The sequence below is a fragment of the Eptatretus burgeri genome, chromosome 12 (genome assembly GCF_056783735.1).
Source record: "Eptatretus burgeri isolate ZD-2024b chromosome 12, Ebu_testis_v1, whole genome shotgun sequence".
NCBI classification, from domain to species: domain Eukaryota; kingdom Metazoa; phylum Chordata; class Myxini; order Myxiniformes; family Myxinidae; genus Eptatretus; species Eptatretus burgeri.
Window position 1 is genome coordinate 52,958,032 of NC_140972.1, and position 18,860 is coordinate 52,976,891.

Genomic DNA, 18,860 nt, shown 5'->3' on the forward strand with positions numbered 1-18,860 from the left:
TCTCTTCAATCTCATCCTTCCCTCCACGTTGTAAAGGCAGCTGTTCACCACCATTTCAGATCGTCCTCCATTCAGATCCATGATCTTTTCTACCCTCGTCGCCCCTCCCCAAACCCACGTCTTTCTATGTTTCCATTTTTTTTATTTCTTATAGTTTGTGGCTGTATCCATTTTGTTCACCCCGTGTCATCCTATGGCCCTCGTTCTGACTTGGTGGTTCGAGTGTCCACTCCGAGTCTGGGAGGTCGGCTGTTCAAACCCTGGCTGAGTTATACCAAAGACTTAGAAAAAATGGTATGTGCTGCTTCCTTGTTTGATGTTCAGCATTTAAAAGGACAATCCCCATTGGTTGGCATCCATGGGGAGGAGGAAATTCCTCCTGAGGAAACACCCCACTGAGTACGGTGAGAAAAGTGGTGCCATTATGCCATTCTCAGAGTATCCTGGGAAGTGATGGCACATCCCCCAAGTTTGGTGTGTGTGTGTGTGTGTGTGCTCCATAGCGAGCTTTAGATCTTGTATAAAAATTATTTCCCACATCACTTATTTTTCCAAGTCTCCCTCAATGTTGTCCCTCATTTCTGCTGAGAGACTGCAGTTGGTGTATTTCTCCTCTCTAGCTCTTTCTACTTTTAGCTCGACTCAACAATGCTCTATGTTTTAGCTCGACAATGTATACAAATTACAAAAAAAAGGGAAAATCTTGGAAAGCCTTCTCCTCACATGGGATTTTATTTAACTGCAGGAGGGAGAGTATGAATTTTCTTCGAGTGTGATCTGGCAGATTAATGGCAGTGCAGCATCTTGCTTCGATTCATGGCAGCATCGAAGGGACTTCATGTGCTCTGAGGTGGCCAGGACATGAGAAAACATGGAATTACCTCCATTAGAAACACTCTACAAAGTTGGAGCTCATCCACAGACTGGGTTGCGCAGCTGATTTGATATCAAGCACAAGCCAAGTGAGGCTTTCTTTAAATTACCAGTGATGCATCAAAATTAAAATAATCACTCTTATAACACAGGCAAACATTACGTGGTGGACATAAAACATCTGGCATTCATTATGACTGCTTGGCATTCTTGGCTTTCATTCGAGACTTTCTCAAGATAAAGAATAAACTTTTGTTTATCAACATCTTCATAAGTTTTCTTGTTTTGTGTCAAAATGACCAGAGTGGGAATAATTGCACGTACAAAGAATGTTTAAAACTTTTCATCACTGTTACATAATGTCATAATGTATAACCTGACAATCTTGCAACGAAAGCCATCTCGGAAAATCACATTTTAGAAATAGTATTTAATATTTTCTCTCATTATTTAATAATGATCAAACTCTGAATATAAATGTCAGAGAGTGCGCTGGTACTCTCGATGTAGGGATTGTGCGGACAAAAAAAAAAAATGTCAGTCCCACCTGCCCCATGCAAAACTAAATTTGGAGTATCTTCTCTAAAAACTCACTGAGGCTATCTAGGAGAGCCAACTGGTCTGTTTAGCTGATTGTCGAGGCAGAGAACACTTTTCAGTACTCCAGACCATGGCAAAAGCAAAAAAATTGAGATCGATCAAAACCAGAAAATCTTCTCCTTAATCATAAAAGTAATAATGATAATAATAATAAATCCTCAGACAAGCTGCCTTTCTCAATGGCAAAATAATCTGGCAACATAAGACAGAGTTTTACTTGGAGTAGCATCCTTTGTTGTCGAAGTTTTAATAGCTTGGAAGGATTTCACGAAAAGAACACAAAACTGCATTCCTCTAAAGACGAAAGGAATGGAAAGGGAGGGGTGAGTGGGACTACGACTGTCAATCAGCCTGATGGCTCCGGCTGTTCGACACATTTGCCAGATGGCCAATCAGACCTCTATGGTTGTGGTTAATGGTGGAATATTATCAGGAAGTGGGTGACAGAAAGTATGGACTGTTTAGAATGTTAGATCATCGATAAAGAATGTACACTGCCATTTAAGTGTGAGCACATTGATGACATTTGTACTGCAATGTTTCTAAATCAGGAGCAGAACACACACACACACACACACACACACACACACACACACACACACACACACACACACACACACACACACACACACACACACACACACACACACACACACACACACACACATATATATATATATATATATTTCTAACAAAGTAAAGAAACAAGTAATAACTTTTTTAATGCAAAAGGATGCAGGCATGTTTTTCTTGGGATAACCATGATTAAAAGAAAGATGTAAGAATGTTTGGTTTCACATGATCATTTATCATGACTATCTTGTTTACATACTGTTACGTTTGTCGAGTAGATGGAGGAATTTCATAGTAAAGGTAGGATTGTATCATATAGCATGGTCCGTGGACGATGAGGAGACATCTCGATGTAAATTAAGTAGGGAAAACAGTCAGCTTGAGATTGTTATGTGTCACCACATGGGGGAGGGGGGGTGCTGTGTTAATTAGGTGGGGTTTAAGGCCAATTTCTCCCAGTATGTGATTGCTCCCTGTGACCTTTTCCTATGTTTTTGCATTTACAAAGCCAGCTATAAAAAGTAATGATGCTTTAACAACAACAACCGACTGGCGACACCCCGAGGTTTGGGATTGGTCGGTGTGACATGAGAGAGGAGGGCATGATCGGAGAGCAGAGAGTTGGTGTGAGGTACGCAGTGGAGACGGAAGGGTCTTGTTCGCTGGCTTCTCCTCGACACGCCGAAGAAGGCTGCACGATTCTCGTGTTTGTGCTGTGTGAATTTGCCTGTGTGCTGGAGCAAGATGCTCGCCATTACTGTTCGACTGGGTCACGAAGTTGTACATTTCTGAGGAGAGGAGAAGAGAGGAAGAGTGCACCGTGACCTTATCTTGGGGCCTCAGAAATAGTTCTGTCGTATGGTCAAGGAGAAAGGCAGAGACCATTTGTGGCAATAAAATCTGGTGTAAGAGAGGAGCAGGGTCGGCACATTCGTTCGTGAGAAGAAATTGTACAAAGGTTTGTGGGCCCTTAACGAAGGAGAACCACCCGCGTGAATTACCACATACATTTCCCCGTGAAGAGAGCGGCCTGGTGCCTTTTTGGGTGTGGTTTCCCATGCAGGACGATGCGGTTCGATCCTCAAGCTCCTCAAAGATCATCTCTCGACACCCAGCTAAGTGCCAGAATAAAGGAAGGGATTTTCTTTTCTTTTATCTCTCCCTTTGTCTGTTTTTGTTAGTGTGTGTGGAGACGTCTCAACTTTAAGCTTTAATGTACTTCACAATTTATTAAATCACGCTTTGATTTTTCTCCATTATAAATATTTGATTTATGTTCATTAAACCCTTATTTATCAAGATTCGCTTGTGTCTGTCTATTCGTTGTGGGTTCGAGTAAAAACCCCTGTGCATCCATCTGCTGCACATCATTGCTGCCCTCCATCCCGCGCATGCTATAATCTCCAGGGAACTCGGCTGTTCGCCTCCAACAGAAATCATTTGGCTATCCATCCAGATCAGTGTTAACCGCCCGTCCACGACAAATGGGTCGGAGTAATTAACTTAACCAACGTGGACATAACATCCCCCAAACCTTTGGAATGTTTTGGGGCCTCAGCCGGTGTCCCAAGGTGGGTAGGAGATGAGGGGAAGGCAGCATAAGGTGAGGGGGAGGGATGGATAGCAGTGTGAGAGGAGGCAAGGCAGCATCCCAGGGCATTGCCGGGGCGATAAAACGTGCTCAATGAGCAACGTTTTCTCTTTCACCGCTGTTTTCTACATAAAATCAGGTAGGAACATTTAAGCATTCTCCGAACCACTCCTCGGCCATGCTAACCATGCAAGCGCACTGGCGATATACTCATGTATCCTTTCACTCATAAACATGTATGGATTTTCCCACACCCACACTGCACGGTGACGCTTTCCATGTGGCATCATTGCCTCAGCAAGTCCACTCCCCACATGGCTTCGGCGCTGCAGCACTTCTGCTTCCGACATGCAGAAGCACATGGTTTGCGAGACGAACACATGACCTCCTCCACAGCACCATGCACTACGGGCCTGGATGCAAGTTTGAACGTCGTGCCCACAAAATCCGCACACACGTAACCAAGCATGCAGGCATGCACACGGCCCATGGACAATCATTTGCACCCATTTGTACCACATCCGTGTTTGCCATCTACGTAGCTCTTTGTTTTCAACAACTGTCAACTATTAATATATTGCAGCAATCATTGGTATATTTGTATTGATATTTTGTCATGAAAGCAGATCGCACAAAATGGTGTCAAGAAAAAATCCCTCTTCCCTTCCAGAAACTGCCAACTATTAATATATTGCAACAATTATGAGTACATTTATATTAATATTTTGTGATGAACTCTCATTGTATCTCATTGTATCTCTCATGTGATGAACTCTCATTGTATCTCATTTTGTATTGTATCATACAAAATGTTGCAAAAGAAAACTGCATAATTGCTGAAAAAAAGGACCCCTGTGGACTATATCACCATGGTTTGCATAAGCAAGTTATAGAGCACAGTGTTGTGCTCAATGAAGTTCCACTTTCTGCACATTCATTATCTTTTCTTCACTCAATATAATCATCCAAATGGTAAAAACAGTTAAGTTTAATGCTTTGCTTAAATAAATAGTCAGTTATAAAAAAAAAATCTCTGCTTTGTTAAAATTTTCAGATTTCACTCCAGATTTCAACACTTATTTAGTCCAAGAGATCCGATTCTCAAATCCGATATAATATTTCGATTATATACTTTAGTCTGCGAGAGTAGATTGTCTTTCCAAATCAAGGCATGTTTGAATCGGCCAAACAAAATGGCGAATCAACACTCCATCGAGGGTGAGCGAGTTGTCTGAGGGTGTCCTCAAAGTTGTCTGAGGGTTGTCTGAGGGTGTCTGAGGAGTATCGCCAAGGATGCACCTGATAAAGGATGTAATTAAATAAGGCCGTTATTTATCTTCAAAAGGGGGTGTTTTAATTCACACAAACACCCACTTTTCATCCATGCACTTCCTTTGGAGTTCCCTAATATGCATACAAAGTGTTAAGCCACTAAGTTTCATGGTTTTGGAGTTATGGAGGACACACACACACACACACACACACACACACACACACACACACACACACACACACACACACACACACACACACACACACACACACACACACACACACACACAGACACACACACTAGTGTGGATGAATTGCAGGGATGTTAGTCGACACTGCACAAACACATGGTACATGCAAGTTGAACCTGGATTCCTCTCAAACATCATAAAGCCAGTCAAAAATTCAGATGGGAACAGCAATAGGACAACTCCATTTCACTTGCATGATGATTTTGATATAAAGCAGATGGACACACTAAATATCGTTCATGGTATTTCCATAAATCAGATAGACACATCAGATAGTTTGTACATATTAAGCTGATCGACCCATTCGAGCAGTTTCTGTCGACAAATCAGATAGACACACCACATAGTTTATGGTATTTCTATAAATTATATTGACACACCAGATTGTCTCTTTCAAGCAGATGATTTCTACAGAAACCTGAAGCATGAAACATCACAATGGTATGTCTAATCCCAGGGAATGTCAGTATCAATTTTACAGCTGGAAAGGAAGTAAAATATAACTTTGGTTTCAAAACTACAAAAGGCCTTTGTTCGCATAAACAGCCACAATTAATAATGGTCATACTTGTATTTCAACCAATCTTGGTGGGATCTTGTATGGAGCATTCTCTTTGCTTAACTGTACCGCAGGCCTACAGGCTCGAGTCCAGCCTGCATTTTAAGGAATAACACATTGAGCGGAAGCTCAATAAATCCCAGTGGAGGTGAGGGGTGGGGCGTGGGGGTATGTCTCCCCCCCCTATTTCCTCCCTTGTCAGCCATTTCAACCATCCCTGTTAACATAAGATGTGGCTATAATGACAAAATGCCATTTGTAGATTCAAATATTTAATGCTGTTTGTGACACCAGTGAGTCATGAAAATCACTGCACTTTGACAACTAGTACAATTGGAATGAAGCTCAAAAATGTTCTTCGAAGTGCAAAAGTGGAAATAAATGACCAAAAAAAATGTAAACATGCCACAGAAGACATGTTTACTGGAAATAAATGAATATTAATGCAACATGACCACACTAATTAATCATGCTAGTCAAGCTTGAGTGAGGAACAGTACTACTACTACAACTATTATTACTATTACTACTACTACTACTCATACTACTACGACTACCACTACCATAACTACTACCACCACCTTTTTGTGTGCTCAGTCAGGAAACGATTTTGGTCCAAGTCTTTCATGAATAGCCTGACAAAGCCTGATGCCTGAAGGTGATTCGAACAGGAATTTGTAATTTGGTCAGGGTGCCGGTTATAACTCACCTACTCTCCACAAAAGACATCCTGGGATGTTTAATTTCCACCAACTGATGCCAGCAGATGGGATACCCACCTTAAAGTCCATCTGACTCAGGTGACACAGCGATGTTTTGCCCAACAGTGGCCATTATGTTGGAATATATTGGTCTTCCGGTTCGAGGATTTTTTTCCCCATGTTGGTTGAATGTGCAGCTGCCGCTTCCACCTCATTAAAGCTAAGATTTCCTAATTGCATGAGTCGTGTTTTTCTGTTCCATCTTTGTCCCTGTATTGCTGATTTGTGTTTCCATCCAATTTTCCGTGTTAAATCATACTCTGTTGTTCTGCATTTGTCAAATTCGTTTTTGTGTTGTTCAAGACCTACTTTTGCCACTCTTTGAGTAGCTGCTATGAAAATTATGTCCCTTTTGTCTCTGCTTTCTTCGTTTGCTTCTTCCCAAATCTTGCACTTCTACATTCTCAATGTTATCCAATTTCCCCGCCTCACTTTAAAAAAAACTTAAAAAAAAAACTTTCTTTCCACTCCACAACTGTGCTTTCTCCAAGACCTTGTCCTGGTGGTCGTGGGTGTGACCCACCTGCTTGCAGGAGTAGGCGTTGGTGAAGTCGGTGTTGGTGAAGCTGATGCATCCTCCAATGGCTGGTCCGATGCTCTGGATCTTTCAGTGTCGCCTCATTCACCTACATAGGGACGAGGTTACGCTGGTTCCTCCTGACTGTTCTGTTTGCCACGTGGATCCGGTAGGTGTGAGGAGTCGGATGTGCAGACGCCACAGTGCTTTGAACTTTTGTGTCTGTGACCCACACTTCCCTCCCTGGTGTGAGCTTGCCCAGATTTCTTATCCGGCATCTCCTGTTGAAGCACTTTGCATCCATTCACCTCTTCTCTCTTTCTTTGAGATCCACTGTCCTTTTGTCTGGAAGAACTGGATCCAACATTGCTGGAAAGATGTGAACAGTGGTGCATGGCCTATGCCTCATCAACAGTTGTGCTGGGCTGTATTCGTTCCACAGGGGAGTTGCTCTGTTTGTGAGCAATGCTCGATACAAGTCAGCCGCTTTCTTCAGGAGGCTTTTTAACTGGCTGAATATCTCACTCGTCCTCCCCATTGCTCTGGGTTTCACTGGCTTCCCCATCCACGAAGAGAGGACCTCCCTTGGTCCAAACAGTGGCTTCTGGGCTTTGTCTGTACCTGTTTGTGGTGAGGATGTTGAGATCGTGGAGAGATTCGCTTACCTTGGCAGTGATATTCATGTCTCTGCTGGCTGTGAGCCAGAGGTCAATAGACGTCTGGGTCGGGCCTGGGGAGTCATGGATTCACTGGATCATGGGGTGTGGTGCTGTCAGTACCTGTGCAGGAGGACAAAAATCCGAGTCTTCAGGTCCTTGGTGCTTCCAGTCTTGCTCTACAGATGTGAGACTTGGACTCTGATCAGGGATTTGAGATGGAGACTTAATTCCTTTGGTACCAGGTCTCTTTGGGGAATCTGAGGCTATCGCTGGTTAGACTTTGTGTACAACAAGTGGTTGCTGAGAGAGACTCAAATGAGATTTGTTACCTGCATAGTCCGTGATCATCAGCTGCGGCTGTATGGACATGTGGCTCGTTTTCCTGACACTGATCCTGCTCACCAGATTTGCTCAGTGAGGGAGCTTCATGAGTGGAGGCCAATGGGCCGACCGCGTGCCTCGTGGTTGTGGCAGGTTGATCGGCTTCTCAAGGAGATGGGGATAGGCCAGGCATCTGCCTGGGGGGATGGCCAGACGGAGGTCCCTGGAGTATCGGCGGAAAGTGGACGCAGCGATGTGCTGCTCCGGTGCATGCTCCCATACCTGACCTGACCTGACCTGGGCTTTGGTCAGGCTGCACTTATTACTGCCCTTGCACTTGTTACCTCTCCACACATTCTCTGTAATGATGGTTATGTCGGCTCCTGTGTCGATTTTAAACTTCACTTTACTATTTGTTATGTGGATTTCAACTAACTTGGGTCTTTCCCCGTTTCCACTGTACTTAGGAAAAGGTGACTGTTCTATGTAAGAGCCTTGACTTATTTAGCTGATTTGTAAAGTTTGCTGAAGTGTTCCCTTTTCCCGCACATGGAGCACACAATTCCTTTCACATTGTTATATGCCCCGCACATAGGGCATGCTTTTCTCACACGTGGGTCATGCTACGGGACATGGGGCAGGAGTCCGACGGGCTGAGCCGCAGAGATGTACATGGAGTTGTTAGCTCTCAGTCACTCGTACCCAAGTTATGACCTGTATGCTTTATCAATACTGATAAATGTGTGTGTGTGTGCCAACTTTTTCCTCCATAACTCCAAAACCATAAAACCGAGCAGCCTGAAACTTTGCATGCAGACAAAGAAAACTCCAAGGAAGTACATGACTGAAAATTGGGTGTTCGTATTAATTAAAACACCCATTTTGAAAATAATCAACGGCTTTATCAGGCGCACCCCTTGGACACATCGTTTCCTCGACAGAGTCTTCAGGCACACGGGTCCTCGGTAACCTCACTCTTCCTCGCTGGGGTCTTCATTCCCTATTTTGTTTCCGCGTGCTCAACAATGCCTTGATTTGGAACAGGCCTCGTGCTTTATTTACGATAAAGCACTCAAATTGTTTTTCTTCACTTTCCTCACTCATATCATCGTAAGCCTCATCTACACACCTACGAATCGCTGTGTGCATCGCTTTTGTAAGTGCCATGGTTTCCAAATTAGTAGGTACGAGCGATTTCATGCATTATATGATGTGATTTTCCACGATCTACTCTCTCGGACTAATTGAAGTATGTCATCAAAATATAATTTGAGTTTGGAGGATCAGATTACGGAGACTATACAACTCGAAATCTGGAGTGAAATGTAAAAATGTTATGAAATGAGCGATGTTTCGTTTTTTGCGAGTATGTGCCACCATCAATGAGCTTGCTATCGCTTGCTAAGCCAGCCGTTCCTTATCAACCATTTCATTGGAGTGCTTAAGCGACATGCCAATCACCTCACACAATTTCAGTTGAGAGCGGTACAGTTCGTGTACTGATTGGGATGTACAGTCGGCAGTTGGTACAAGGTAGTGGTATGTGGTACCTATGGGTAGATTTGGATCTGAAAGGTACTCTCTGCAGGTGTGTGTGTGCATACCTGGTTACGGGTGGCAACGTTTCATCCCGTATCTTATGATGATGATGCCGGGTGGTGGAGGTTTTGGCTTTTCACTGCAGCAGCGTATGAGCGATCACATTTTGCTTTGTCCTTGTGGCTGTTTCTAAAGAATTGGTTATTTTTCATGAATCGGGTATTCTTTATAAAAGTTATATAGTTTCTCTTTGTGAGTTTCAAAGCAAAATATATTTGACTCGCTTGGTACCCGGCCGTGCTCTGCATGGGAGGGGTTGGACAACGACTTGGCATTCGTGAAGGACTTGGGCAAAAAATGACAAAACTACAAATGCCGAATCTGTGAATGTCACGAAGTAAAGGGAATCCCTCACATGATTTCCTTGTTCTGCTTTAAACTCAATCTCTCTCTATTTTTCATTCCAAACAGCATGGTTCCAATCACAAATTAATCCATCCATCCATTGGGACCAGACTCTGTGCAGAGGATTGATGCTGCCTCAGCAGTCTCCTTGGCTATTGGGCACAATCCTGGACGGGTCGCCACTCCGACACAGGATACCAGCATGCTGGCACTCATTTTGCCGACCTCAGAAGGATGACAGGCAGCGTCAACCCCACCTGGTATTAATTCAACAGAAAATAGGATTTGAATTCAGGATCCTAAGAACCCAAGTCCACAACCCTAACCATTAAGCCAACACCAAGCATGTACAAATTAATACTATACCATTAATATAACAAAATACAATATTACAAACACTGTTGCGGTAAACGAAATATTTCAATGATGTCATTCCAAAACTACAAATGCTGAATCTTAAATGAAGTCATTGGTGAAACGAATCCCTCACATTATTTAGTGAATCTCTTTTAAACTCAATCTCTATGTTTTCATTCCATACAGCATCAATCCAATCACAAATTAATATTACACCATTAGTATAGCAAAGTAGACCTCTTCATTGGTACAAGGTAGCAGTGAAAAATAGATACAAGCACGATGATCAACTGTGAGGACGTCACTTAAGGCCCTGTCACACCTTGACGTTTTAGCCAGTGTATGCCGACGTATGAAAAATTTGGCGAATACGCTGGCACACGTCGAATACGTTATGGGTTAGTTTTGTATACGTTAAGAGCACGCTGGCACACGTCGAATACGTTATGGGTAAGTTTAGTATACGTTAAGAGCACGCTGAAGCACGCTGGCATACGTCGTAGTACGCCAAGCTCGTCGACAAATTTTAAGCATGCTCAAAGTTTTTCGACGTATGTCAGCGTAAGACTCACACGTTCCGCATACGCTGGCCATAACTTGTAGGCACGTTATGCGATCGTTGACACACGTCGACACACATTACTTGTAAGTTACTCATAAGTCGAAATACGTCGAGGTAATGTTTAGCGTACCCGAAAGTTATTTCTAACCTATGTGTAACGTGCTTTGAACCTATGTGTAACGTATCTCCAACGCATATTGACGTATGTAGACATATTTGATTGACGTCTTCCGGACGACCACAGAACTTACTGAACGTGTTTCTAACTTACAGCTACCGTATAATGGCGTATTGGCAGCGTTTAGGGGAATTGGCATATAAAAATGGGCTTCACAGGAGGAACCCGTCAGTATTCCAGGCTCCATGGTTTTTTTTTTTTGTTTGTTTGTTTTCTTCGGCATGATGGTGATGTTGACACTTCGATTTCTAGTGCGGTTATGATTTAAATCGTTGAGCGGCAGCCTAGTAATAGGCTACACCACGTGATCGTCGGCGATACGCTGCTACGCTATGCATACGTTAGACTATCATTGGGCATAGGTTGTGAACGCCAACAACACGCTAAGCATTCGTTGTTATAAGTTATCCATAAGTTATCGAAACGTTCTGTGTACGTTACTAATACATTATGCATACGTCCAACTCGTTATGAATACGCCCAAAACTGAAAAAAAACATCAGTAGTTCAGCGTATGCCAGCGTTTTACATACATTTTGATACATTGCCATACGCTGGCTAAAACGTCAAGGTGTGACAGGGCCCTTACTGGAGTTCGCAAGAGGGTAAGCTCGACTAGAACAAAACAAGTGTTTTTTGTGTGTTGTTTTGCATATTTTGTTATCGTGTTTTGTGTCAGGGGCTGTGGAACTATACTTATAAAGCTGTATTTGTGTTAATAACAGTTTTAGCAGGTATTTGTGTTAGTTTATTGAAAGAAGTAGGGTGAGGCCTCGTGTTAAGTTCAGCGTTTAAGTCAGTTGAGGCCTTGGGAGTATGGGGATGAAAAGGGTATAAATGGAGACCGAAGGAGAAAGGAAGAGGAGTTCATAAAATGTGATAGTTGCTCAATGTGGGCCATATCAACAAAGTGGGAAGAAGAGGGTTCTTACTGTTGCAGGAAGTGTGAGGAAATAGCCCACTTAAGGTTGGTTATTATGAGGATGAGTTGAAGGAACGCATCGATAATTTGCAGCAAGTAGCAGAATGTGAGAAATTTGAAGATAATAGTTGGTTACGATTGAGGAGTGAGGTTGCTGAGGATATTTGGAAGTGGTGACGGTGCAGCAGGGGCAGGCAGTGGTGACAGTGCAGCGTGGGCAGGCAGTGGTGACAGTGCAGCATGGGCAGGCAGTGGTGACAGTGCAGCGTGGGCAGGCAGTTGTGACTGTGCAGTGGTGACAGTGCAGTGGGTGCAGGCAGTGGTGACGGTGCAGCGGGGGCAGGCAGTGGTGACAGTGCAGCATGGGCAGGCAGTGGTGACAGTGCAGCATGGGCAGGCAGTGGTGACAGTGCAGCATGGGCAGGCAGTGGTGACAGTGCAGCATGGGCAGGCAGTGGTGACGGTGCAGCGGGTGCAGGCAGTGGTGACGGTGCAGTAATAGAAATTGGTAGACACGAGGTGTGGGAGACAGTTTTTGTGGGTGATGAGACAATGAAATATGTAAATTGTTCATTCTGCAGGAAGGATCGTTGACATGGAATTCTGTGTAGTTTTGAAGGAGCGGGAGTTAGGGACATTGAAGGAAGGTAAATGAAATTGTATCGGGTCATGGTACTAAGAAGTTGGTTGTGGTACACCTAGGAGCGAATGATAAAGGGAAAGTTTACTCAGAGGTTTTGAAAAATAGATATTGTGTAAGTGGTTGAAAGTAAAGGGTTGTGAAGTCATGTTTCCTGGGAACCTCCCAAGATGAGGAAACAACATTGAAATTATGAGCAGAGCAATAGACATCAACCAATGGCTGGAAGAATGGTGTAGGGGAGGAAGTATTTACATAGAAGAAGCAGTGGGAATCATTTCAGAGACAAAGTTTCTGTTTCCGGAATGATGGCCGTATGTTAAATGGTAAAGGGGCAGCAAAGTTTGTAGTGGGAATTGAGGAAGGAATTCAGGATTTTTTTTAGGTCAGTGGAGGGTGGGGAAGCGATTACGGAAGGAACTGATGATGTAATTGTGATGAGTAAGGCCAGCCAAGAAAATAGAATTTCAGGAAGGGAAAAGTTAAACATATTCAATAACAATGCCAGAAATTTAAATAATAAGATGGAAGAGCTTGAAGCCAAAGTGGATAACGAGAAGTATGATATAGTTGCAGTGAGTGAGACATGGTTTGAGGAGGAGAGTAACTAGAGGACAGGAGTAGAAGGCTACAATGTGTATCGGTGTGATAGGAAGGAGAGAATAGGAGCAGTAGTAGCAATCTGGGTAAAGGACAGCAATGCATAAAGAGAAAGGGGTGACATTAAGGAGGGCATTAATGTAAAGGATTCTGCATGGGTAGAGATTAGAGATTGTAAAAACAGTAAGATACTGGTAGGATGATTTTATAGGGCTCCAGATGTGAAGGAAGAGGAGGAAGGAGGAATACATGAAGAATTCAAAAGGGTATGTGGTCAGGGAAGAGTATTGATTATGGGGGATTTTAACTTGCCAGTGATAGATTGTCAATGGGTCCAGGAACAGGGAAAGGGCAGAGCAGATGAGGATTTCCTCGTTTTATTCCAAGATTGTTTTTCACCCAGTTTGTAGATAAGCCCACGAGAGGGAGTGCAGTGTTAGACCTTGTTTTAAGTAACGATTCCAATATGGTGGAGGAGGTGGAGGTTGGGGAGCACTTAGGAGCAAGTGACCATAACATTATGTCTGCAAAGACTCTGTTAAGGGTTAGAGTTCAGGATAGTAGAGTAAAGCTATTAGATTTCAGGAAGGCAAACCTTGAGGGTATGAGGAGGGAGTTGGGTGATGTAGATTGGGAGAAACTAACAACAGGACAATCAGCATCAGAGAAATGGGAAACCTTGAAGGAGAAAATGTGTAAAGTGCAGAGTAAGTCCCTTCCATTGAGGTGTAAAACTAGAAGCAGAAAGAGACCAGGGTGGTTGAGCAGTGAGATAAGGAATGTTATTAAGGAGAAGCAGAAGGCATTTATTAGGTTTAAATTAACAGGACTGGAGTTAGATTGATATCACTATTGAAGTAAACAGAGGCAAGTTAAGAAAATAACTCAGCAAGCCAAAAGAGAGTATGATAAGGATATGGTTAAGAATATTAAACATAGCAAAGCTTTCTTTAAATATATCATGGGAAAAGATCAGGTTAGGACCAGTGTGGGCCCATTGAGGAATATCACTGGGAGAGTGGATAGAGAGCAAAGTGAGATGGTAGGCTTATTAAACAGGTATTTTGCTTCAGCTTTTACACAACAATCGTGAGATTGAGAGTTGCCAATAATCCAGGTTTCAGAAAACAAAAATCGATACAGAAATGTCAGTGGGCTGCTGCTTTGGAAGCTGTTGGGTTATATTCCTAGATGTGGATAACGATACATATTTTGCCATTAGTTGAGAGTATTTATCAAGGAGGTGAGGAAGGGCTTTTACAGAAGATCCAGGTTGGAGTGGAGGAAGTAAAGTAACAGCTAGGTAATCTAAGAGAAGTTAAGGCAAGGTAGTGTTACGTTTGAGGGGGGGGGGTATGCATTCAAAGGGTAATTAGGATGTTTAATTAGGTATGCCATGCTGTTCGAGTTTACCAGGATCTCGATGTAATAAGTAGCAATTCAGTGGTGATAAGTTGTCAAGTAAATGTTCATTTCTTCAAGGGGGAAATGATAATTGTCACGTAATTAGATAGGGACACGGGATAGGGTAAGTGTGTCTGCGTAAACCCCTTTTGGTATTCTCTGGAGACTGGCCGTGACGTCACAGGACAGTGCAGCGGATGGCTCCGCCCCGTGATCACGTTTGGCGGAAGGCGACGGCGGTGGGCCAATAAACGGCTCGATTGGAAGTGACGAGGTCAGGAGGATAAAAAGGTTCTGTTCGGGGTCGAAAAAGAAGAGGAAGAAGATCGGGACAAAAAGATCGTTTTTTTTTTTGGTGTGGAGGCTGTTGCGCGAAGAGCGTCCTTGTTGTTGTGCTGATTCGATCGTGTTCTTCATCATGTCTTGGAACCTTGCTGAGCCTCGTCCCTCACCTTGGTTGGCTCTGGGGTTCTGCTGGCTCGGAGTACGGGGTCGAACGGCGGGCGGACCTGTCTCTCTCTCCTGCTCGCAACTTCGCGCCAGAACTGATTCCCTGGCGGCTGTGAGCGGACTTGGGCCAAGACCAGGAGGTCGACAGCACCACGGTTTCTCCTGCCCCCCTGACGAGAGCAAGGCCAGCTCGTCCAACGCCGATCCAGGGACAGTTGCGTCCACACCACGGTCCAGCCTGACCACCAGAAATAGCTACGTTTTGTGTGTGTGTGTGTGTGTGTGTGTGTGTGTGTGTGTGTGTGTGTGTGTGTGTGTGTGTGTGTGTGCTTGGCGCCTTAGAGGGTTTGAGATCTGTATATTCATTGGAATTGTCTGTTTTTCCCCACGCCCGATCCCACACCATCCCGTCGAATCGCCCCGGATCCCTTTTCTTGCCGAGTCTTGTTATTTCTGGTTAATAGTAAAAACAAATAAACATCATCAACTCAGTGAAAAGTGACTCGTGCCACCTTTCTCGTCCCGTTTGCGGTAGAGCGATTAGAACCGCCATGTTTGGGTTATAAATAAATAAACCGCCTCCATCGTTTCAGCTCATTCTACGTTGGCGGGACTGTTCAAGTCCCGTGGACGTCACAGTAGTCTATGAGAAGAGTATTGAGGGAATTGGCTGAGCAGGTAAGCGACATGTTAATGGATATTTTCAATCGTCCACTGGAATCATTGCAATGCCAGGGAGTTAATAGGTAAAGCAAATGTACGGTTTTAGGTTGTATTCTGAGAGGGATCATTTATAAATCAAAAGACGTGGTGTTAACATTGTTTCGGAATTTGTTGAGGGCCACATCGATAATATTGTGTGCAGTTTTGGTCACCACAACTCAGGAAGGACATAGATGCCATTGAGAGGGTTCAGCTCGGGGCTCCAAGATTGATATATAAATATGCATATAATATATTGTTACGAATTTGGAATTCAATTGCACACAACATACAGGTTCCCTTAGTCAGCTATGTCGATAAGTGCATGTTCCCAAGATAGCTGACCTTCCATTGTTTAAATGTTCAGAGATCGATTGGATACGCTGCGGATCGATTTAATAGTTAGAGAATGAAACAATGGAGATGTCCCTCCCCCTCTTCTGCAAAGAGGAAGAATAACCCTGCCATCCCGTGACGTCAACAACTCCCTCCCACCCGTGGTTGAGCGCGGGGGGGGGGGGGTGGATCACGAGGGCATGAGTCACGCCGGGTGCGGGGAGAGGGTGCAAAGGATAAAGAGGACATCTTTTCTTTGTCCCAGAAAGAGTTAAAAAGAGGATCCTGTGCAAAGAGTTCGTGGAAGTCCCGTGAAAAGAGTCCCGTGGGAGTCCCATGGTAGGGCTGAGTTCGTGGGAGTCCCGTGGCAGAGTTCGTGTGCTGAGCCCCGTGGGAGGAGTAAGCTTTTTGCTTCGGCAGTTGGGAGAGTTGGGAGGAACCCAGAAGCCAAGGAGCTGCGTGGAAGTCCGGGCGTCGCAAAGAAGACGCAAGCTGGAGGCGCAGTCATGCCTGATGTCGCGCAAGCTGCGCGTTCGTGTGGAGAGAGCTGGAGAGAGCTCACCTGCCACACGGAAGGCCCGAGCTCGACCGCGGCTACGCTAGCTGCCGTGGGGAAGGAGCATTGTGGGTCGCCCAAGCCAGACACCACGAGGGTGCAGGTTACCTGCAACGGTCTCGTGGGACTCGTTCGGTCTGACAAGTCCCACGCCATAAAGACCCAAGAGGTCCAGTCTGACCCCATTGCCTTTGATGGGGTCTTTTTCCTGCTTTTCTTTCGAATGAATGTTTGTGGCGCCGAGTCCCTTAAGTAAAACTGTGTAATTGACTGTACATTAATAATTGCTTATAGACGGTTGTAGTTCTTTTGTTGCTGTATAATTGCATACATGTTTCATTATAATAAATGTCCTTGTGTGAATGTAAACCTGCTCGTTTCGTCCATTCCCTCATTGACTGAACATTTCGTGTGTTAGGAGTTAGAAAGCTGTAGGTTTGCCGTAATAGGGGGACATTTGGACCGACGGTTTTCGGCGATTACGCCGCTCGGAATCCCGCACGGGCAAGCTCGCCTCGGCGGTTTGTTCCGTACGAGATCCGTCGAGGGTGGAATACCCCGGTAGTTGGATCACGTGGGTATTTAGGTACATTGAAGATAGGCAATCGACCCTACCCCACATGATCTGCCGATTGGCGTATTTCGGTTCTTGTACAAGGACCCGTCGCTTGTAGTTATCCGGGCGGCGATCTATATTCCGGGCAATCGGTCGGGACGACTCGACTTGCGGTTCCGTTCAGAGCGGTTGGTTGGCGGCTGACACCCGGCCTGTAACAATATATATTGTTACGGCTGTGGAAATTCGCATTACACCATAAAGGGCCCTCAGGTGAGATATCTCGATAGGTACATGTGTAGTTAGCCCAAACCCGTTGTATAGAGGGAATTTATGTGATCCATTCGGGCTGCGATCCTCCAGTTAGTCGTTTTTCTTTCTCTATCTTTTATTTCAAACAAACAAAAACCGCCAACGATGCTGGTGGGTTTTTCCCACCATTCTTCCCCACGCTTGGTGAGAGGGAAGGGGGAAGGGCAGCTCGCCGCCGATTGGTGAATGAACAGCGTGAGGCAGTCGTGGTGAGGGAACGCCCCTTTTCGAGAACCCTCTCGGAGGAGGGTGGAGCCGAAAACGGGGCGGAGTGAAGGGCGGAGCCCCGCGCTATAAAAGTCGGACATGGGCGGGGCGTGTTCTCTCCCTCTTCCTCTCGCTCTCTCCCTGACTCGTGGAACTCACCTCCGTCCGAAGTCGTTGTTGGGTCATTGCCGTGCTGTGTCGTCGTGGTCGAGTGTCTCTGCGTCGGTATGGAGCTCGTGGAACTCGCGGAGCCCAAGGAGCTCGTTGAAGTCGAGCTGTGTCATCGTCGAGTCTGGTCGAGTCGGCAGTGGAGGACGGCGAAGGAGACGGAGCTCGTAGTGGAGGTCGTGCGAGGAGGACTCGACGGCCGCACCAAGGGAAGTCCTTTCTTTTCTTTGGGTTTGTGTAAATGACTGTGGGTGGCGCCTGTCCTTCAAGTAAAGCTGTTTAAGTGTTGCCGTGTGTAGGCGTATTCGGTTTTAACTCTTTCTTTGCTTTTTATGTGCATTTTTCTTTTGCTGTGGATACGTGCTTGTGTGTGTGTGTGTGTGTGTGTGTGTGTGTGTGTGTGTGTGTGTGTGTGTGTGTGTGTGTGTGTGTGTGTGTGTGTGTGAATAAACATGCTAGTGTGAACTTGTTCCCCATTTCGCTGCGTCCTTTCCTTTGTTTGACTCTCCATCTTGCATCACGTAAGGGGTTCGTAGTGGGTTCAACATCCCGGTAACTAATCGGAACCGTCAAGGCCGACGATAACACCGCTCGGTTATCACTGTAGCATGGAACGGACCGCTTAAGTGGTTCGTGTCCGGAGTCGGCCTGTGGCGTGGTACGATCGCCCGGTCGACGATTCGCGCAGGTACTTAGGTAGATCGAATTTGGCGAGCAACCCTATCCTGCACGGGTGGGCAATTGGCACGATCGTGGTGAGGTTAAACCCCCACCCGTGACTAGCTCCCGGCGTTGTTCCAAGAGGGTCACAACTGAATTGTCTGTTCTGTTGGGCGAGGCGGCCGCCATTCGAGTCGAGCGGCCGATCGCACGCCGGCGGGCGCGAATTCGCAACAATATATACCTGTTCATCAGAGCAACGGAAAAAAAAAATGCAATATTTCAAACACTTCTGAGGTAAACAAAGAAAAATGCCATTCTGAGGTTAC

The 18,860-nt window shown here is 45.0% G+C and overlaps 1 protein-coding gene across 1 annotated transcript in view; it reads right to left on the bottom strand.

Annotated features, from left to right (window-relative positions):
* Positions 1-713: 713 nt before the first annotated feature.
* Positions 714-18,860, bottom strand: part of LOC147015635 (inactive carboxypeptidase-like protein X2) — a 113,593-nt gene continuing 95,446 nt past the window's right edge. The window contains exon 16 of the mRNA XM_085849114.1: positions 714-845. Within this exon, the coding sequence (XP_085705240.1) occupies positions 815-845 (31 nt within the window). The 3' untranslated portion in view covers positions 714-814. The remainder of the gene's footprint in view (positions 846-18,860) is intronic.